The 24,116-nt window shown below is 35.7% G+C and overlaps 1 protein-coding gene across 1 annotated transcript in view; it reads left to right on the forward strand.

Annotated features, from left to right (window-relative positions):
* Positions 1-24,116, forward strand: part of cntnap2a (contactin associated protein 2a) — a 343,240-nt gene that overhangs the window by 180,419 nt on the left and 138,705 nt on the right. Inside the window, exons 5-9 of the mRNA XM_026200982.1 lie at positions 2,010-2,213; positions 3,110-3,294; positions 5,731-5,874; positions 7,379-7,637; positions 22,991-23,140. Coding sequence (XP_026056767.1) covers positions 2,010-2,213; positions 3,110-3,294; positions 5,731-5,874; positions 7,379-7,637; positions 22,991-23,140 — 942 coding nt within the window. The remainder of the gene's footprint in view (positions 1-2,009; positions 2,214-3,109; positions 3,295-5,730; positions 5,875-7,378; positions 7,638-22,990; positions 23,141-24,116) is intronic.

Consider the following 24,116-nt stretch of genomic DNA (forward strand, 5'->3'; position numbering starts at 1 on the left):
GTAGACGTAAATAAAACACAATCTAACAGGAAGAAAATTTAATTTAAACTTTTCAGAACGCAGCAAGTGCACCGCTGGTCATGCACATCCTTTCCCAGAACAATACTGAAAGCTAAGCCAAAATGGAGAAACAGATGATCATAGCTTTACAAGGATAGCCATTTTTAAATGAAGAGCTACTGCAAGGGATGTTTAGTGCTGGAAATCCATTTATTTTTTGCTGAAACTTTTGCGTCTTCATGGAGAGCGGGTCATGATTGCCTAGCAACAGCAGAAGCCACCGGAGCGTGAGCGCAGGCTACAGTGTGCTTCGGAAAAAAGGAGAAAGTGGCGCGCCTAGTGTTTTCCAACACTGGACTCGACTACAGCCCTAATATATGTAAACTACTGTGACCAGTGCAGTAAGAGAGCAGATGCAGGTTAGATTGGTAATGTTGCATTCAGAAGTGTCACAGCCTCGGGGAAGAAGCTCTTCCTGAGCCTACTAGTGCGAGAGCGTAGGCTCCTGTAACGCCTGCTGGATGGAAGGAGGGTGAAAAGTCCATGGTTAGGGTGAGAGGCATCCTTGATGATGTTTCTTGCCCTGCCCAGACAGCGCTTGTGATAAATGTTCTCGATGGAAGTTAACTGGGTGCCGGTGATCCGTTGAGCAGTTTTCACCTCCCGCTGGAGTGCTTTGTGGTCAGATGCAGAGCAATTGCTGTACCATACTGAGATGCAGTTCGTGAGTATGCTCTCAATGGTACAGCGGTAGAATTCAGCAAGGATCCTGGGACTCAGGTGAACTTTCTTAAGGCTCCGTAAGAAGTAAAGGCGCTGCTGTGCCTTTTTGACCAGGGTGGAGGTGTTCAGGGACCAGGTGAGGTCATCAAAGATGTGGATGCCAAGGAACTTGAAACTCGACACACGCTCCACTACAGCTCCGTTGATGTAGATGGGTGTGTGTGCATGATTCCTAGTCCGCCTGAAGTCCACAATGATCTCCTTTGTCTTCTGGGTGTTTGTTCTTCCCGTGTCTGATCTTGGATTGTTTAAACCGACTCTGATTCTCTGCTGCCTGCCCTGATCTCTGCTTGTTGCCGTTAATAATTCTGGATATCCCTGACATACCTGATGCCGTTTCCTGATTTCTGCCTGTATGACCATTCTCTTAATAAAGTTCTGCACATGGATCCGAACACTTCTGACTCCTCGTTACACACATACTGCATATATTATATTTATTATATATTTTTGTAACTTTGTGTATACTGCTGCAGATTGCATTTCCCATCAAGACATGAATTTATATACTGTACATATAAGTATTTACCCTTTTATGAATCTTTTAGTCCAAAGTTATTGCAGTCACAAGCCTATAGCAAAATCAGCACCGTCATTTACATTTTAATTAAGCTCAAATCAAACCTAATCAATCTCTCAATAATGCAAGCAAATAAACATGCCACTTCAATCTTATTGGTGGAAGGGAACACGATGACGTCTGTATTTTTCTGTTCTCAGATTGCCGTAGCTCTCTTTATAATTACCTTCTCATGCTGCTCACAGATTTTGCATGACTTCTGAATGATATAAAGATAGTCTGCAAAGCAATCAAGTGCCATCAGGCGCTGTGAGCTTGTGTAATATATCCAAAGGTTATGCCGTGTCAGTGCAGGAGATGAAATCAAGAGAGCGAGCGAGAGATGCCGCGAAAGGAATTTACATTCATAACTTCCGGTATGCATCATTCCGAGCCTTGACAGGGATCAAAAATCCTCCTCCACTGCGCAATAAGCAGAAAGGCTTTGTCAGCATCTAATAGCCCACTGCAATTTTCTGCTTCCTCACTATAGTTTATCACCTGATCCCAGCCGCAGTTTATCCGTGAACTTCACCATGCTTTCGTCCAAGCAATCTATAGAACAGTCACTCAACCGATTATTTAGCCAAAAATGGGCATGACACCTAGTCACCTCAGAGGTGCTAATCTCTTTTCCTCCTCCTGTCTTTCTTTCTCCTGTCAACAGGGGCAGATGTGATTAATTTTGACGGGCAGGGGGTGATCTCTTACCGCTTCAAAATGAAGAAGATGAAGATTTTGAAGGACGTAATAGCCCTGAAGTTTAAAACATCAGAGAGCGAAGGGGTGATTCTGCACGGAGAGGGGCAACAGGGTGACTACATTACCTTGGAGTTGAGGAGAGGCCGGCTACTGCTGCAGATAAACCTCGGTAAATCTGATGTAGAGGCCTATAATAGATATCTGTTGTGTTTATGGTGCGCTTGTGTGTATCTTGGGGATAATTTTATCATTGATGTGCTGCATTAAGTATTTCTTCACGTTATTTATTGGCTTTATACCTGCTGTCTTCTAAAATATAATTGATTGTTTGATGCTCATTGACTCTTTGGTAAAAATTAGTTACATTTAAAGAATAGTTCATGCAAAAAATAAAATGGGTCTATTAAGACTTTTTATTTATTTATTTATTTATTTATTTATTTATTTATTTATTGTTTATTTATTTATATAAATGATGTACTGTATTTAAATTATAAATTAATATGTTTGTTCAGCAATGATGCATTTATTTGATTGATCAAATATCAAAAAGTGAAGACATTTATGTTTCTTGTTATTGATAACATTAGTTATTTTGAGCAGCAAATTTGCATATTAGAATGATTTCTGAAGGATCATGTGACATTGCTGACTCCAAACTCGAGGACACAAAATATTTCTATATTTCAATAGTTTTTTTTTTTTTGTTGTTGTTTTTTTCCTGTCCATATAAGTCAATGGGGTCCAAAAACACACAGGTTTTCATTGAATTTTCCAAAGAATAAGAAGTTTAGAACAACATGAGGGTGAATTTTCATCTGTGTGAACTATCCCTTTAATATCTCATGGACCCGCATTGCAGAAAAACCTAGCCAGAGGGAAAAGAAATACTCATAGACTGTAAAACACAAAAACCCATTATCTTGTATATCATAAGGACATAAACATCTCATATGCCATGTGAAGACGGCTTCAGAACTTCCTCCCATCAATTATTCTTCAGTGAAGGTGAAGATATTGTGTGTTTGATATTAACAATGGTCTCCCATGTCTAATAAACTGTAGGAAGTAATCAGTACGGCTCCATCCTGGGCCATACATCTGTGACTAGCGGCAGTCTGCTGGACGATCATCATTGGCATTCTGTAGTAATTGAGCGCTACAGGAGAAATGTCAATTTCACCCTTGATCAGCATACTCAGCACTTCCGCACCAACGGGGAGTTTGACCACCTTGACCTGGACTATGAGGTACAACTGAGAATGTGAATGATTTATTGCTCTGAACTTCATTTAACAAGTAGGTGCATTATGGGAATGCTGAAGCTCAAAATTTTACTCACTATAACAGGTCATTTAAAAAAAGTATTAAGGTAACACTTTTGTAGAGACTAGTTCTCACTATTAACTGCTGTTGTTGCTTGTTGACATGCCTGTTATTCACATTTTGGCTGTTTATTAGTGCTTATAATGCACATTTTCTGCATGACCATATTCTACATCCATAATCCTACCCAATACCTAAACTTAACCACTACCTTATTATGAATAAGCAGCAAATTAGGAGTTTGTTGGGGAAAAAGTCATAGTTAATGATTTGTTGATGGCAACAATTGGACCTTAAAATAAAGTGTGACCATATTTAATAGTCCTTGAGAAAGATTTATCTCACAAATATGACAATAAACAGGAAATACTGTGAGAATTCTCACTTTAAATAAGCACAAATGTAATTCTCACCAAAGCTGATTCATGCTTTTAATGATGGTTTGGTGCTATTCTGTTATTTAAACCAACATGTGAAAATCTGTAATTTTTCTGACATCATATTTTATTTGACTTGGCAGAGAGGAAGTCATTTTGTTTTTTTCTTCAAACAAAGTGCTAGTCTGTTACTACTGTGTGGCTTCAGAAGACTTGTGATATAAAGCATGGACTTCTTAATGGTATGTGGTTTTGATCATTGTAGAACTTGGCATCTCCAGTCCCCATTTACTTCCATTTTATGGAAAAGAAAATAAGGTACTCTATAGGTTTGGGAAGATAGAGTGAGTAGGTCTAAATGATGACAGGATTTTTATTTATGTCATTAGAAACTCTCTCTAACCTTGTTAAAATGCCTGGTTTTTGGACACCAGCTCCCTAAATACAGCATATGTTGTGTAGGTCAAGTTTTACATCAGTTTGATTTTATCTCATTTCCACACAGGCTGTTAAGATACTCAAAAATAGAAGTTCTGTAATTATCTCCGAAATCTCAAGGATTTCTGTAGGATTCTGGTCACACTGCAGTTGTCACCCTATCCAAAGATCTCTAGCTCAGGCTTGATAAAAAGCTATGAAGTCACACCAAGAAATTTTGGTCTCAGGAAGGTTTGCACTGTGATAAACTTTGTTTGCAGAGGGATTTTTTATCTCTTGTCATTCTTTTCAGCATGGGACGTTTCAAATCCGCTTCTCTGCACAGGATTAATCCTCACCAATAAAATGTAGCAGGATATTAATGTTATCAAACAGAAATAAAATCATATTAACAAGTGCTGTAGAGAAATGTATAGGAAATAGATTTTTTTTTTTTTTTTTTTTTTTTTTGACGTAAAAAATATGGTCCGAGAGCAAACGCTTATCTATTCACTTAGCACTGATGCTCCTGGCACTTTTGGATGCTACAGGACTGGTTACAGCTCAGTTGGTCTAAGACAAATTGACCCCAATTAAAGTGAAAGTGTCTGATTAATTGAGCCGAGAACAGATCCAAACTGGTGAGTCGTTTTCTGCTGGAGTGCAGTCTGCATTTACAAACAACTGCATTTATCGACTATTTTGTTGAAGCACTAGTGCTTCTTTCTGGGCTCTATTTGAAATTGTTTGAATTATAGTACTTAATAAGCATATCTGATCTGATTTTAAAAAAATATTTATAATTTTACCCTGCTGTTGCAAGCTGAGATTTTTTGCTTGTGGCTAAGAAGTAATAGTAATATTGTTTATTGTATTTCATAGTTTCAATTTCAGTTAAATTTACAAGCGTACTATCAGTTGAATTTGAAAACAGGACAATAGAAATGTATAGGGAAAATATATAGAAGAAAGTTGTGACTATGTTTAATCATTGGTGAATATGGGAACCATTCATTCACATTTAAAAATTAAAATATGAACATAAACGAGAATGAGAATGAGAAAAAAAATATGCAGAAATTAAAACCTTATTTTACTGCACAATATTTGCATTTTCATATACCAGCAAGCAAAATATTTATTAAAACAAATTATTTATTTATTGAATAATGTATATATATTTACATATAAAAAAATACACATTAACCATTTAAAAAAAAAAAAAAAAAAAAAAAAACCTGCCTAATCTTTTGCTGAATAATTTGCATTATATTTTACACTGTCAATTTACCAACATGCATGGCATATATTTATAGACCTGTGTTAATTTGCTTTAACCAAAATTTAACCAAAAGGTTGTAAATCTACTATTACATATAAAAAATGAACAGCTCTTATATGCAATTGTAATGTAATAAAATATTGCACACAGTTTACTAGATGAAGGAGGCCATTTAGTTTACAAACCATCTTACTTAACACTCAGTACATATTTTTGTGTTAGACTTGGCGGATTGCAATACTTTGATACTGTTTTCTGATTTACATCTGATTTTTTCCATGTAGCTGACTTTCGGAGGAATGCCTTATTCTGGGAAGCCAGTCTCAGGAGGAAGAAGAAACTTCAAAGGCTGCATGGAAAGCATAAACTACAATGGAGAGAACATCACTGACCTGGCCAGACGAAAAAAACTGGATTCTTCTAGTTTCGTAAGCCTCTTCCCTTTTCAATCAACTCCACAAACCATATCTGACTAATCAGAGTTTGAGTGCATAACGTGGCAGTTCTGTGCATATTTAACACTTTGGGTGGGTTGTTTTTGCCTGGAAGGTTTTGTGGAGGTGTATGACCATGAAGAACTGTGCAAGGTTGACTCTTCAGAATGTAGAGCGGTTCAGACGTGATATTGATGGAGCTCGCATTTTAAACCTCATATCTATGCTGTATGGATCCGTTTAATTTGTTTCAACAAGCTGATGGGAATGTTAATCATCCACACAGATTTGATGACTGGTGTCAGCACTGATAATAATCTAATTTTCACTGCCTGTGATAATATGGAGAATGCAATAATTGCACATTATATCCGATAAGCATATCCGTGTTCTGTGGTTCATTAATGGAACCACAAACATGAAGACACAATGTTTTTTTCTGATGAAAATTTCAATCTTATCTCTACCGTACACTTACACAAGCACATCATGTCACAGAACATCTGACAAGCATTATGTTAAATGGAAATATGGTTGAATTAGATTCATGTCTCTTTTGTTCCTGAGATTTAGTTTTTGACAAATAAACCAATCAAGGTTGTACTGCACAAAATGAAAACTAAAATGAAAATTATATCATTGTTTACTCCATGACTTTATTTCTTTCTGACAAAAGTCAGTGAACATCATTGAGTTCCAAAACAACTCACTTTCATTGTACAAAAACCTTCTTTTCTTATAAATATGTTCCACAGAAGAAAGAAAGTCATACAGGTTTGGAACCAGATGAGCAAATGATTGTCAGAATTGAAATTTCTTGGCTGAACTATCTTTTTAATAGTAAGAAAATAGCACAATTCTTCTCATTTCCAAATTTGACGTGTCCACCATAGACAGGCTCTGAATTATTATTCATGTCTGAAGGATTATGTTCAAGGTTGATAAAACACATCACATGGGCGGAGGTTCTGTTATGAAGTGTTGAGGAAGGCTGAGTGCACTTTTCTATTTCATTGTGATGGGAGTCTGAAGTGCATTTGGTGGCTCAAAATTACCATTTAGAAGGACGTAAAGCTAGAGAGTTATGAATAAAACTCTTGTCGTTGCTTCCATGTGGCCCCTTTTCCAGCTTAAGGTTCTGAAATCGACGGGCATGGTTGGGAACATGCTGTAGCAGCACTTTGAGAGATCTTTCTTTAAGACCATGTTCCACATGAAAGGTCCTCCACCATTTCAGACGCAGATTTATTTTCTAGTTACTTTAGTTCACAGCTTTGTACGTTTATTAAAGCTGTTGCTTCTGAGAAACAAACACAATATGCAGTGGGCTACATCAAATTTGATGCTTTAAAGGGACATCAATTTTGCAAAATAGAAACTGGTCTTAGATGGTTTTAGCTGGGCTAAGTTCAGCCGTGAAATTATTTGATTCATAAACAATTATGTAATACTGCATTTTGAACAGCTGTACGTAAAGTGTTTCCTGCCTCATTTTCAGCGGAACCTGACATTCTCCTGTGTGGACACGCACACGTTCCCCGTCTTCTTCAACGGTACCAGCTTTCTGCAGCTGCCAGGGAGGAGGGACCACAATATGGTGTCTGTGGGATTCCAGTTCCGTACCTGGAACCCCAGCGGCCTGCTCCTGTTCAGCTCCTTTGCAGATGGAATGCTGGAATTGGCTCTAAACGACGGAAAAGTCACAGCGCACATTAACGTCACTCAGCAGAAAAACATGCGCGTGGACATTGCATCAGGTGAGCTGACATTCTTCCCCCACACAGACTCGATGGCTGTTACATGGAGATCTCATAAGGTTTCATCAGCCTCTCTTTTTTTTTTTTTTTTTGTTGTTTTTTGTTGTTTTTCTAGCATAACAGCTACTTGATAATTTACTTAACTTTCGGTGTTATATGTTTAAATACTGTATGATCAATCAACACCAGCTTTAGCAATATGGAATGAAAATGAACGGAAAATTGAAACAAATACTTCAAAGTGACCCAAAAACAGGAAGTAATGACAAAATGCGACGCTATATAACATTATTTGTTGACACGGTGTAACCAAAATAAAATGAGCAGAGGGCAAACGTGGAGCAACGATGAGGTAAAGTGCCTTTTATGAGCTCCTTGTGAGTTTGCAAGGGGTGAAAATAAAATAACATGTACACGCAAGAATGAGTGTGCTTAATCCAGCAGACGACATTAGGTGTGGTCTTTTGCTTGGGGTGTTCCATCACAATATATATGTAATTCAATCCGTAATTCAGGTTGTGAATGTATCACTATGCCTTTAGGTGTGGTGTCTTTAGGTTTGCTAAATGCCAGTGTGAATGCAAAGCGGACCAAGACCAAATGTATAATTTAGCTTTTTGGTCCGGACCTAAAAATCAAACGAACTGAACTACAAGTGTGATCACACCTTTAGCAGTCTCGGTCTGCTGGTTTGATGTGCACCAGATTTCCGATGGCATTGTTCACACTTAACAATATGAAATACCTTTGAAATTGTCCTTTGTTGATGTTAGAAGTGTCTTTGTCAGTCTGAAGAAGACCATTAGCATTAAGACATCTATAGACATTCTGGACACACTCGCCAAACACGTGCTAATAGGCCATTAGGAGAAAGGGTAGTTACTCTTACATTGTTAACCTCAGGGCTAATTGGGCTCCACCTCTATGGAATCTTTTATCTCTTTTAAGAAAAGCAAATTGACTCCACATTGAACTCCAGCATGGAAGAGTCAGGTAATAACGTGATGATGTTCCGTGCATAGTATGTCCTCAGTGACAGCTATTAGATTAATATTGTGGTCCGACCCAATCTAATAGATCTTCAGGATCTGAAATTTTGATCCACTTTCAGACTTTATTTATAGATTTACTGGATCGATTGTAGACTCTTTCAATAGAAGTACTGATATGGGGTGTGACTTGTTCTTCTGTACCACAGAGTAAAACATAGTTCTATAATAAATCAGGTTGACTGAATTTTATCCATTTGTTGGCTGATTATATGATTTCTTCCCTCTTGGAATTATTTGATTTCCTTTTTTTTCCCACATCAAATATCAATGAAACACATGCACATGTACTTCATTTTCTATGAAAGCCTCTCAAATCGTTTAAAACTCCATCTTTGAAACCTAATATATTTGTCGATAGAACATTAGCAGGTTTATACGTGTGGTTGCGTGGCAGGGGTTTTCTTGTTAATCTGACATGGGGTATTAGAATGCAAATAGAGTCTAGTTTTAAGAGAATCGTTAGCTGAAGAAGTATTACCATGACAAATTAATAAATGATTGCCTTAGTCATGCTTCTTGAATACTTTAGTTCCAGGGTATAGATGCTGAATTGAGAGCATTCATGATCAATCTGCCTTTATAAATTGATGATAATGTTTATGGGAATGCTGCAATGAATTGCTAATCCTTATAGCGTCAAATTCTGCAACACCTGATAATTCTCCATCACCTGCCAGTTGTAAGACAGCCAGTAATTCTGGTTCCTTAATGATTCTGTTAACAGTTCTTTTAAGGAATAAATATTGGGAAGTGCAATTCTTTTGGCAAATAACAAGATGCTTTCATAACAATTTTTTTTTTTATTCTTGCAAAAATTTTTTAAATAACTGCTTGTTTTTGGAGGCAGAATATTCACAATCCAGTATTTGCCATTCATTTTAAAATAAAATAAAATATGTGGTAACATTTTATATATTTATTGTTATAAAATATGACACAAATAAGAATATGTGTATTTAACTACTGTACACATCACATGAATCACCAATAAGTAACTATACCGAAATAGGTGCAGTTTGTTGTAGGATATATATGTTTGATTCACCCAGAATAACTGACTCATTACAGCCATTCGTACAGGTATTAGGCTGGTTGCACTGAATGTTTTCGGATTCACAAAAAAAATATATATATAAATAAATTGGCTCATAAGTTTCAGGAATAGCACTACACTGATGCATGTTTATGATGCATGTTTTTGATTCACGAAGAATAACTGTTCATAAGAGTCATTCGTTCAGAAAACAGAATACACTCTTTGTGGTCAATGTTTTTGATTTAGTAAAGAAAACTTTTATAAGAGTGATCTGTTTACTAAAAAAAACGTTAATAAGAATACTTTGTTTGACTGTACTCTATGTTTATGATTTACTAAAAATAGTGATTTGTTTGTGATTTAAATTAAATTAGTATTGCAGTTCACTGAGAATTTTAGAGTGTTATTCTGCCCCTGACTATTACATCTTTCCATTTAATTATTTATTTTTTACTGAGTTGAAATCTCAAGTTCTGAACGTAAAGCTATCCTTCCTGTAATGATCTAGGATAGGAGACTGATCCAGACATCATACAGGTTAGTACAGTGATACAGAAAACTTTCATCTGTACTGTGTGAATTATTATTATTATTATTATTATTATTATTATTATTATTATTATCATTCTTATCATCATTTTGCAGCTCAGCTTGCATTCTGACTTCATACCTTTCTTGGCCAGGTTAAAGGTCCATTCTGCTTGTCTTGAGCTGCAAAGTGGCCTTGGAAATGTGGACAAGGTGTCTGATAGTGCTGTAAATTAGTGTAGTCTTGCTAATAGGCCATAGTTAAGTCAAAATCCAGAGGGGACACTTGAGTAATTGCCATCTTCTTACTTTTACTTATTATTTCAGCAATTTAGTGCATTTTCGGCTTACTGATTTAAATACATTGAAATTAGTTTTCATCATCTTTTTCTGTAAGCGCTGAAGATTAATGGCCATCACATTAAGTAAATTGACATGTAATGTATGACTCAGTGTGGCGAATCCATTTGTAATGGGAGGCAATGGTACCATGTTAGGGATTTGAACTTCTTCACGGAATCCAAATGATTCAAGATGATTCATAACATTTCTGACAGAGTGTTTTCTTACAATCAAATCTCTCATTAATGGCCAATAATATGAAAATCCCACTTTTTGGTTTAATCGAGAACTATCATGATCGTATCAACATCTTGTGCTGGTTGCTCTGTGTTTTTTCAGCATTTAATCATCATCTCTCGGGAGCCAATGGCAAATGCTGATTACTTTCCTCAGTAACAGATAATTAGTCATAATTAGGTGGTGATATAGCAAGGTTGTTGCCATGGTAATCAAGTGCGCAGTTGTCAAGAGAATGATCCAACTTTTGAGATGTTTTCTAATTAAGCAAGAGGAGTTGAGCGAAAATATGTTTGCTTTTGTTTGTTTCCTGCCTATTTACTAATGGACCCAGTTAGAGCTAGTCAAATGCTGCTGTTTGCAGTAAAATTGTTAATCATTATAATGATACTGTCTGGAAATGGATGTTAAATCTTTAGCATTATGTGTCAGTGGCATGGTTTAAAATAGGGTTCCTTTACACATCTGTTTTCCTTTTAATCATTTGTGCCGTTATACCCTCTAAGCAAAACCTAATAGGTATTCGGAGCATTGCTGCATGTTCAATTACTACAGAAATTGACAGGGCGACTGAAAATTGCCAGTGATTTTCCACTCATGAAATGTAAGCCTGTAAGAACAGCACTGACAAGTCATGTTGCTGACAGTTTGATGAATCGTGCCGATCACAGACCTGTTCCATTGTGTTAATAGAATAATGTTTTGGAAGGAAAAAAGCATCAAATTGTCATGCTCGGTGGTGTTTGTTTTGCTGCTTATATGCATTCAGCTGTGGCTCTTCCCGTGTCTCCAGCCAAGGTCTGATACCTTCAAGGCATGTGAACTTGGAAGACTGAAAGAACTGCCAATTGCCTCTCTCCTCTCGTCTCTTTCTAGTATTCTATAATATATTGATCCTGCTTTTTTAAATGAATCTGTTTTCTTTGAAATTTATGAAACCCTCTAGCGCTTATATGAATTTGAGTTGACTCTGTGCTTCGGTCTTAAATATTTGCCCCACTGAGGTAATTTGAGAGGCTTTTCAATTCAGGCGGAAGGCAATTTAGCAAGATCATAAACTGGGACTATATAACATTATAATCATAGTAAGGTATAGTGTTTGCCCTATGATTCCCTTGGGGGAATCTCTATTATTGCAGTGTATTCCTATTCAATATTGAACTTTAAGGTTCTCCAAGAAAGTTAAGGTGAATGGAAATTTGGGTTTATTGCTTGCTATGTATTACCACAGTGGGATGACGGAGAGTTGTGCAGATTTTTGCAGACTTGTACCACACATGCCCTGTATATGTTCTTTATTAAATGACTAGTCTATTATGAATTCTGCTTTGTAAGTATTATCAAGTGTATTTTCAAAAGTTTTAGATCAGGTGTTTTTTTTTCTTGTTTTTTTTTTTTTCAATAATTTTATTGAGCAAAAATGCATAAAATTAATGAAAGATTACAGCAGTCTTTTACATTATTAGAAAAACATAGTTTCAAATAACTGCTGTTCTTTTGAACTTTCTTTTCATCAATGAATTCTGAAAATCCTATCACTGTTTCCAGAAAAATATATATTAATCAGAGCAACTGTTTTCAGCACTGATGATGATAATAAGAAATGTTTCTTAAGCACCAAATCAACATATTTAGAATGATTTCTGAAGGATCATCTGACACTGAAGTGATGGCTGCTTAAAATTCAGCTTTGCATCACAGGAATAAATAAAATTATAATATATATCCAAATAAAAAATAAAAAGTCATTTTTAAATGCAATATTAACATTATTTATTTATTTATTTGTTTATATATATATATATATATATATATATATATATATATATATATATATATATATATATATATATATATATATATATATAATAATTGTTTTTTTTTTTCTGTTTTTTTCCTTCAACATAGCCTCGACGAGCATAAGAGACTTATTTAAAAAACATTACAAAAAAACATACAAAAAAGTCACGAACTTCTGAATGTTAGTGTACTTTTTTCATGTTTTTTTTTTTTAAGGTAACACTCAAATGTCAGTTGTTGACAATAAATGTATTTTAACTCAGTAGCCAGAAAACATTTTTTGCATCGTAACTGTTTTCCAACCTTGAAAACAAGATCATGGTTTGTTGTTATGACACCTTTTATGATAATTTTTTTTTCTTTTTTTTTTCTTTATCTTTATAAAGGTATGGTTGTTTTTAACGTTCTGTTTGGGCAGTCTGATTGTCAATTCTTTCAGTTTATCTGATGACTTAACATTTTTTTTTACTGAATTCTAAGTTTCAGAGCATAATGGAGGCTGATATTCATCAGACTTCATAGCAGAGGGGAAAAAATGACTAAAATAAATAAATAAAATAGAAAAAAACATTGTGGATCAATAGAAAACTGTGTGTATTATCCCTGTATGCTCACAGTATAGCAGATGTAATCACACAGTTTAAGTTCAAGTTCAAGTCTGCTTTATTGTCAATTTCCACATGTACAGTACATACATACAGAGAATCGAAATTGCGTTACTCTCAGACCCCAGTGCATACAGATAACATTAACATTAAAGCCTAAAAAATAACTAGATCAAATATAAAATGTAGATACAACTATACAATAAGGGAATGATAAAAAAAAGACATATAATAAAATTAAAAATAAAGTTAAAAATAAAGTTAAATAAAGCAGCGCAAGGTAAATGACAGATATAGTGCAAATCAGTGAAGTGAACAACAGTGCAGTTAAAAGATTTTTTTGTGCAAAAAATCACTTATTAAGAATATCTTATTAAGTCTGATTAAAGTGACAAGTGACAAGTGACCAAGAGCAGTTATTTAACTGACTGATGAGGTAGTGGAAAAGGCTTGTATTGTGTCAACAGTGTCTCCATTTCCAAATGATGAAATTATTTGTCAAAAGATAGTAGAATAGATGCAAGGCTGCCATTCCTTACATTGTTCAGGGAGGATGTAATGTTAATTTCCTGTAAACTCTTATGTTTTGTATTCTGAGTTAGTGAACGATCTTGATGGATGTTATGCTATGTTATAATCCATTGATCTTTCAGGGATGTTTGTTCACAGTGGGTCTCAAAAGCTGCTCTAAACCATTCTTTAACAGCTTCTTTGCTTTCAGACTATTTCTTCCTGTTTTGCCTTCCTTCCTCTTTAGCCAAAAAGAACAGATGTCTCATATAGCTTTTTTCAACAAAGAGAGTCATTTTCTCTGTTCCAAAATCTCAGTGAGCTGCCTACAAAGGCGGCATTTTTAGGAATCATCAACACGTTTTGGAAGTGAAGGCTTTTCTGGGCAGAAACATGTGTCTATTAAATGGATGGGGGGATTAATTATTAATAGTAATAATAATAATAATTTTCTACCATCAAAAGTTTCAATAATTAATATTCAATTGAGTAAAATATTAGCATACATACTGTAATTTTTTTGTTGTTGTTATTTATTGTGTTCATATATATTTGGTAATTATAATAATTATAATTACATTTTTGAGACAATTTTATATATATATATATATAAAATATATATATGCTCTCCTAGGTTAACAAAACTGTTCATGGGCGTAGGTTTGGTCTCAGCTTTGGTGGGGACACCCCCATACCATACCGGATTTTTTGTTGTTGTAAGATACCAGTGATTTAATGTTGATTTAGTATAACTGTATAATCTTTAAAGTGCACTCTCAAAAAATAAAAATCTGAGACTGTGTAATGCTGAACGACCAAGCGTTTTATTAAGATAAATTATTATGTACATTAGTATTTATACTAACAAAAAATACTCTGCCACAAGGAAACAAATCTAAATAAATAAATATAATAACCTTTTTCTATTATAAACACTATTTACCCTCCAGTACACTCACGTTTATGTTGACTGCAAGATTCTAAGTTAAGGTAACTTACAGGCTAATTGACATTCAGTTACTTGCTAACGTAGCATTCTATCTGGGTAATAGCCTACTATCACCAGTTAATAATATTTTCCACAGAATATGCATTTGAAAGCCTGGTCAGTCACTACTGCTAGTTTTTTTTTGTGGCTATTTTGCCTACTTACACACTGACTAATTATTAAAAAGCTTCTTATGTCCCCTTTCTTCTTCTTGGGTGGCATCTACAAATTACAAAAAGGGGCAAAAAAAACCCGGAATATTAAAATGTTTTTACTCTGGCCTTTGAATGTGGCAGAGAGACAGCCCTTGTTACTTACCGTCGGCGTCGTCAACATGCGCACGCACACACACCACCCGCTCGCTGCTAGTGCGAGCACAAAAGTAGTCCCGGCCCGCACGTGTAGGCTGTGAGATAACACGCCGCCAATAAATTTACGCCGTTTCTTGTACTGTCGTCATCCTGGCCGTTAGAATCGATCCAAATAGCAGTGCAAAGATCCAAATAGCAGTTCAAAGGAGCTTGCTAAATATTGGTGGGGACAAATTTGTCATCTCAAAATATTGATAGGGACTAGTACCTAGCGTCCCCCCCTAAACCTACGCCCATGATAAAATGCATTGCACAAATTCGATCTGGGTTATGCTGTTCTTTTGTAACGAAATCTTAAACGATTCCTCATTACATCTACTTTCGGAAGACCAAATAAAGTGCTTTTGCTTTTGTACAGAAACACACAGCATGTCTCCCTGACATGGCTGCATCAACACTACTGTGGTCCCTGAAACCATGCCTTCTTTCTTTGCATGAACATTTGAGCAGCATTACACAAATATTTACACATCGTGACGTAGACATTTGGGGCCGTGTTTGAATGAGGCATTTTAGTCCCATCTTGATCAGCTTCTCTTTTAGATAGAATAAATCCTTTTGGTATTGGAACAGTGCTATTATGTCTAGCTCATCCATAATTTACAGTAAAATCAGACAAAGGATATCTTATGTCCATGACTTTGCCTATTTTCAATAATGTCTGTGTGAGATCCCTGTTATCTTAGCCACTCTTACTCTGATAGGGTCAGTTACATTGTCCTCTGTTTTATAGCTCTGTGTCTAGTTAAACACTGCAGGCCATTCTTTTGTCAAGATAAAACAGAAAAGGAAAAAACAACAACTTTGAAAAGCTCAAAGCCTTGACCTGTGAACCTTCATTAACCATTTCATTTTCCAAAGGAAAACAGAAGTTTTGTCTGTTTCAGAGCCAGCGCTTTGGTCAAGTTTTTTCAGTCAGAAATAAGCAGAGTTCCTCTCTCTCATTTTCCTGTCCCCTTCAGGGTGGCGATGGCTTCAAAAATCAATGTGATATGTGGAGGTGACTGGGAGCAGAGAATATCAGGTTTATCCCACAGGCTTCTGCTGAAATATCCAATGTTGTTGGCACAACATCTACACGTTCGTTTATCACCCATTGATATGAAGAGGAGATGTCTCTTCTTCAGTTACTTAACATCAACTTTTTTATTTTTCCTTTTCATGTTACGAAAAGAAAAATGCCAGTATGGTGTGTTATTATAATGTGTGAGGACAATATGAAATATCTGTATGCAGCAATTGAAATAATTTAATAGTAATGGCTGGAAATATTTCTGTTTCCTCAAGGATTAAGGTGTGAAGGTGGTCATGTGTATTTTACATCACTCACAAAAGCCTCTGCTAACAATAATGGCAAGTCTGAGCTCTGTCCCCTGGAGCCCACAGGCTGTGCCTCAAGAAATGGACTATACAACAGGTCAAAGCCAAGACACAAAGCAAACTGTAGCTTTGTGCCAGGTCAGTCTAGAGGTGTGAATTAAACAGGATGTGGTCTTAAACACTGCTTGGACAAATATCAGCGGGTTTTCACTCAAAATAGCCAGTGCATTGTCAAAATAGACAATTTGTATGCCAACTTAGTGGTAGGGTTTCGCCAAAGACTTTTATTGTGTCAATAAAAGGCTTTTTCTGGATTCATACTAATAACAGTCCAGTTATGGAACTTACAGGCAACTATTCTATTCAGTTTTACTTTTTCAGTGCTGTTTGAAATAAATTAATAACTTTTATTCAGCAATTGTGCATTAAATTGTTTGAAAGTGACAGTTAATATTATATTTAAAATACTGTTATTCTTTTGATCTCTCTATCCATCAAAGAATCCTGAAAAAAAAAAAACTTCTGTAAAAACTTTAGGCAGCACAACTGCTTTTAACATTGATAATAATAAGAAATGTTTCTTGCGCACCAATTCCGTACATTAGAATGATTTTTGAAGGATCATGTGACTCTGAATGGTGTGTAATGGATTAATGGAAACTCAAAAATTAGTTGTCACTGATATAAATAAATAAATAAATAAATAAATAAATATTAATATTATAATAATAATAATATAATATTAATACCCTTGGTGAACATAAGCAAAAACATTTAAAGTACTTACCAACCCAAAACCAAAACTTTTGAACAGTTGTGTATTTGATCACTTGATTTCTATAACACATCGAATGAAAAGAAAAAAAGTTCATTAAACAGCTGTATTACTTTTACATGCAAAAAAATAAATAAATAAATAAATAAATAATAATAATAATAATAATAATAATAATAATGTCTTATTTATTAAGCATCCACAAAGTAGCTTAACCAGATACTAAATGTGATACAATTGTGCATGTGTGTGTAGTGAAGTTTAGTCCACACATTGGTGAAGTTAAGTAATTGTCTTTATTTTTGCACAAACAAGCCTCCATAATTTTGACTCAATGTATTGTGCTTTATTCATAAGACACACTGAAAGCGCAGATTGTGTGCACTTTCTATTGCAATTTTACCAGTACATCATCAATAAGTCCATCAGTGAATTAGACACTATGCAAAATCGGTGCATCACTCATTCTTACTGAATTTCCTCCAACGATTTTGCCTGTGAAATCCATAGAAAATCTGAATTGGTCACATAACCAAGCCCTCCTTCAGATAAGTCATTAATATTCTTCTGTGGGGTGGACAGAGGAGGCATGATATATATTTTAGCACCCCTCTCTCTATGTTTAAAAAAAGAGCTTCTAAGACAATTTCAGACACTCCACTATCAAAAACATATTCATGGAAAAGCTGAAGCTTGAAGTTCCTGCTCTCCCAAGAGTTCTATTTGCTGGCAAAGCCTTACATTAATCATGGTTTGGTGTCTGTGAACCTCTGAGTAGTGAGGAAGCGGAAACTTTTCCAGCAATCCTTTTTGATGACATTATTGCATCTAGGGCTTCTTGGCTTGAGTTGGAAAGAGCCTTTCGCAGGCCGTACTCAAATATCACACTTACCATGTTGACAAACAGAGCTGGAGGCTGTGCATCCCTGTAATTGCATCTCTACCTTTGAACCCCATATGAACCTGCTTTTTAAAGGGCACCGAGTCCTTCAGATGTCATTCACACTTTAATGGTCTTGTGCGGCTGGAATCCACCAGACATTTATCAAAATCTGTTCGGGCGGTGTTGTCTATGAGCATCTCTTATTCTTTCAGTGGAGTTGGAAGAGAGAGACCAGTTGTGGGATCCTGAGGAGCTGAAGGTTATCACGAGAAAGCTGATTAAGCAGGTGGAAAGTAATGACTGTAGGTTGATCTGTCAGAGTTCAAGGGACCCACATTGTGTTAATTAATCCGTGACGGTGGGTAACGACTGCAGGGTCTCTCATAGGGACATGCAGGGGTGCTGCCCTCTCACATTGATGTAGTGTAATTAGGAAAGATGCAAAAAAGGCTGAACATAGTGCTGTGGAGATGTACATCAAGACCCATGATCCACCTTTCTGACCTAATTAGCATTTGAGTGTATTATGTGTGCACAGAGAAATTTTTTATAAAACTTGGTGTGTGTTTGTGTCTATGTATGCCGGCAGCCATATCACCCTGGAGCCCAAGACCGGTTTCCCACTGAAGCTAAGCAGGGCTGAGCCTGGTCAGTACCTGGATGGGAGACCTCCTGAGAAAACTAGGTTGCTACTGGAAGAGGTGCTAGTGAGGCCAGCAGGGGGTGCTCACCCTGTGGTCTGTGTGGGTCCTAGTGCCCCATTGTAGTGATGGGGACACTATACTGTCAACAAGCACCGTCTTTCGGATGAGACGTTTAACCGAGGTTTAACCATTATCTGACTCTCTGTGGTCATTAAAATCCCAGGATGTCTTTCAAAAAGAGTACAGGCTAAATTTGCCCATTAGCCTCTGACCATCATGGCCTCCTAACAATCCCCATATCTGCTGATTGGCTTCATCACTCTGTCTCCTCTCCACCAGTAAGCTGGATTGTGGTGGGTGTTCTGGCGCATCCCTGTATATATATATATATATATATATAGTATTTTTTATTAACATTTCTTTCATATTTCTTTCAGTTGTCTCATTATTATATAATAATGTAATGTATTATATAATAATATTATATTATATATATATATATATATATATATATATATATATATATATATACATACACACACACACACACACACACACATACTCACTGGTACACCTTGTTGTGTGTAAATGCATTGAGTTGCTGCCATGTGATTGGCTGATTAACAATTTGTGTTACCAAGCAATTGAACAGGTGTACCTAATAAAGTGGCTGGTGAGTGTGTGTGTATATACACGCACACATTTTATATAACAATATATAATTGTTAGAATTTATGAATATGTTATGAATATAATTTGCTTCTTTCCAAAATGTTTCCTAAAAATGTAGGACATAAAGGGTAAAAATGCTTCCATTTATTAGCTTTCTTTTCATTTGAATTTTTTTGGTCAGATATCTGTATATTAATCTGCTAGCTGATTTTGTTATAAATAAATGCATTTATTTAAGATTTGTCACTCGTCAGACTGATTCAGACCAGTAACTTCTGAGTTGGTTAATCTCTTGTATGATTTAAAAGAACCGGTTCAAATCAGGCATTTTTTGTGTGTGTCAGACTACATGGGTCATGCTTATTTGCTTTTTATATGTATTGCAATATATTGTTAAATCTTCAGTTTTAATCACCAATTCTAGTCTGTTACTGGCACAAGTTGGTTATTGCTGAAGATAGATGTGTTTGACAATAATGAAAACGCTTATGCTCTTGTTGTACTGGTTATATAAGAACTAAACCTGCTTAAAAGGGCAGTTTTTTTTGTTGCTGTTTTTTATGGCATCCTGAAATAATCAGACATAACTCACACTTTAATCTCATCAGCTTTGTACACCCAATTCTCACACATTACTGACACTCCTTTTATCTTGTGTTGTCATATCAGGGCACTTAACGTAATTTATCTTGTACACAAAAGCCATCTGTTTGTCCAACTGTCCCACAGAACAGCTCGTGACAGGCATGTCTGGTGCACCGTTCGCCTCATACACCTACAAAAGCACAAAATGTACAGGGTTTGAGGGAAACTGATGGATGACATACTAGTAAATGGCAGAAAGCGCTGTACCTTCATATCACCAGCAACTTCTGAGAGACAAATTTATCAGAGGTAATGGCGTGTAAGGTACTTTGGCCTTGTTCGTGCCAAGTGGACTGTGCCTGAGACTGAGAGCAGTCAGGACGGAGAGAACAGTTGTTCAGTGTTTTGTGGTGTGTGACAGATAGAGGTAAACTGGCCACTGGGGACCTCCAATGAGCTAATGTCTTTCCACCAGTGCATGATTAATGGTGGAAAGGAATCCATTGCTCTAAGCTACCATCAACCTGGTTATTATGTTCTGATGACTTTTGCCCTTCACGATGGCATCAGAGTAAATAATAACTCTCTGATTTATCAATCAGAGATGTCAAATCAACAGCTGCTGTGGGTTTGTTAACCTGAACCCTTGTCATTCTGAAACCGCCCTCTGTGTAGACTTTTAGACTTGTCATTTTATCATCAGCAGCATATTGCAGATTGCATTTGAATTCCAGATGTAAAATCATGTTCAGTATATGTTTGTATGTGGGTCAATGACTCTGTGTATGCATCTTGAAAATGCAATTCATGCATACTTTGACTTGAATACAGCTTTTTAATTATATTTTTAATTATATTTTATAATTTTAATTGATTGATTGAAGGCAGAAAGTGAAGGTAAGAAAACTGTGCTGATATAATGTTAAAGTAGAAAGCTATATTAAAAGATTTGAGCATAGACAACCTTATTAAGACATAAATATTTTATGGTTATTTCTTAAAATATAAAGTTTGAGTTTGCTTTTGTTTGAAAGTCTTTGCTCACCAGTGCTGCATTTATTTGATCAAACCTACAGTTTTCTGTCAGGACCACTATCGTCAAAGATGGCGGACAATTAGCATAATGAGGAGGAGTTGGGGATGGAGGAGAGTAATTAGCTATTGAGCAATGCAAAAACTGCTGATAATACTGAGGGATCTTATATATGAATGCTTAGATAGTTGTCGTATTCCTATAGGTAGATGGGGATCAGCTAAGAGTCAGCTGATGCGAGCTTGACTAATGTGACCTGCCAGAACAAATGCTCACGCTTGATAATCTGAAATATTATTACAGTTTAAAATAAAAATTCTTTAGTCTTAAAGGGTTAATATGATGCAATTAAATTTTTTTCTTTCTCTTTGGAGTTTTACAATCTCTCGTATAAAGAAGATCTGTAAAGTTGCTGTAAAGTAACCTAGAACGGCTCGTTCTAACACGTCCCCACGTCTAAGTCACAATGTGGGAAGATTTGCATAACGCAGCCAAAATGTTCATGCAAAGAAAGAAGGTGCAACTATATTCTTACTGTTGCCACCACCGACAGTGTTGTGGAGATGCTGTGTGTTTCGTTGTAAAAGCTAAATTACTTTGTTTGGCCGTCCAAAAGAAGACGCAACTAGAAATCAGTGGTTAAGCTGTATTTACAACACTGTTCCAGAACATTTCAACCCAAACATTCAGAAGTGTGCAGCACATTTTATAGAGGACAGGACTGTTTCCTGGAAGAGTAGCCTATAATGCCAGTGCCTGTTTCTATAAAGTTGGGCAATTCAGTCTTTGCAAGGACTGTGTGGCATTTCTGACTTACTAGCGCTTGTTGTTTGTTGTTCCTCTGACCAGACATGATTTTATGTTTTCAAAGTGTGATGCACAACATGTAAAAAGGCCAAATAAGTCATTATAATAAGTAATTATGTGTCCAATGGATGCAACAAATGCCTCATTTGTAATGTTTTTTTGTTTGTTTTTTTTGGCTTTGTGCCAGGACACAGGGCATCACAGGATGGTAAGGGGCGTAACATTTCTGTCACACGCTTGAGGTATTTGGCCAATCATAATGCACTGGATACCTGGCAAATCAGCATACACCTTGCTTTTCAGAACGATAAGCTTTGTAAAAATCAACGTGTTTCAGAAAGATGGGGCATGGAGGAGAAACAATAATGTACGTTATATGGAAAATAAGTTATTTTTTTAACCTTAAACTGCATAAACAAATTTCATTATACCAGATTTAAAAAAAAAAGAATGTTATTTTTAGCAACATCATATGACCCCTTTAAGTATTCAGTCTCACATGATCATTTAGAAATCATTTTGCTATATTAATTTTGGTGCCTTTTTTTATTTTTCATAAAATGTTTTTTTATATATATTTTCTTGTGGAATATTTCATTGTTGATCAATAGAAAGGAAAAAGTAGAAAGTAAAGGAAAAATATGTAAATGCAAATGAAATACAAATATTTTGTATCATTATACAGTAAATATATTTACTGTCGTTTATGATTAATGAATCCTTGGTGAATAATGTATATACTATGCTTACAAATTCAGTATTTGATTAACAGCTTATTAATTTTTGAAAGAATCTTGTGCAGATAAAAGTCATTTGTCATGACTACTGTGTAAGAAACAAGAGAAGAAAAAAACAACAACAACAACAAATGATAACAAAGAACACATAATTATTTATCAAGAATATTAAGTCTTAAAATATAAGATAATTTGACCTTTTTAGGACAAGTTTAGGTTGCAGAATGTCATGTAGCGTGACTACCCCCAAAAATGTTGGTATGATATGGTTCAATAATTCATGATATTTGTTGAAATGTTTGTTTAACTTGATTTTTCAATAATAATTAAGATCACATGTATTCAAAGTATAATGTAAGTACACATTTTTACTTGACAATTCAGCATTGTTTTATATGTTAATCATTAGTTTTCCATATTTTTTATAGGTTCTGGTCTGAATGATGGAGAATGGCATGATGTTCGTTTCCTGGCCAAAGAGAATTTTGCCATGTTGACCACTGATGGGGATGAAGCATCAGCAGTGAGAACCACCTCGCCTGTCCAGATCACAACAGGAAGCACGTACCACTTTGGAGGCAAGTTCAGAAATGTACAGAGCCCAAAACTGAGTACCATGAGAACAGATCCTCAGATCTTCTCACTCTCCCTGGTGCATTAGCCACTGACTTACAAAGGCCTTTGAATTTTGTCTACTGAGAGACCAGCACTAGAAAGGATTTTTGAACTTTATTCACTATGCATGCATAAAGACACCCCTTTAAAGAAATCAGGATTGGCATTAATGCTGATATGCTTTTATGTTTTATCTCGTTTAATTGGAAAACCAAAGAAAATTAACAAAGGGATGGTCTGCTTAAAAGAAAAAATAATTGGCTACCCAGATTAGTGTGAACGTCCTACATTGTCTTTTAACTCTCATGAGGACCAGAGTGTCAAGGCAAAATGTCAGTAGAGTTTTGATGTAAAAATGAATAAAACATTTATCACAGATATTACTTATTTAAAATTTGCTTAAAACCATAACAACATTTTCTAGGAAAAACATTGGGCCTCACAATGTGAATGAGATGAAAGTAAAATGTGAGTCAGAGCGTCTAAGCCTGCTAGCAAAGCCTTCAAAAAGTTTGTGTTCTTGAGTTGGAAGATACTGAGAAAATAAAGGTATTGTATTTGTAGTTTATTGCAATTTAAAATAACCATTTTGTTTTTTAATGTACTTTAATGACAAAGCTGCATTTTTACTCCAGTTTCCCAACAAATCCAAGTCATGGTATGCAACCAACCAGCCAAAAGAAGTTGGTCAAAACATCTTGTATAGTTGTTGAAAGCTATCAGTTGTCGTGAATTTCCTCAGTCAGAGGATCTGAAAAGTGCCAAAAACATGTCAGAAGTAAATTTGCTTTCATCAAATTATCTGAAGAGACAAACAGAACTTGTTCTCCTTCTGAAAGTGTGGGAGGGAGCTGTGACCTTCCGTCCTCGCATTTTGACATTGTTTTTTTTAAGTTTTCGATCCAAAGTTGCATGTGCCACCCCACATGCATTCACCCC

This window comes from Carassius auratus, chromosome 24 (assembly GCF_003368295.1).
Source record: "Carassius auratus strain Wakin chromosome 24, ASM336829v1, whole genome shotgun sequence".
Lineage (NCBI taxonomy): Eukaryota > Metazoa > Chordata > Actinopteri > Cypriniformes > Cyprinidae > Carassius > Carassius auratus.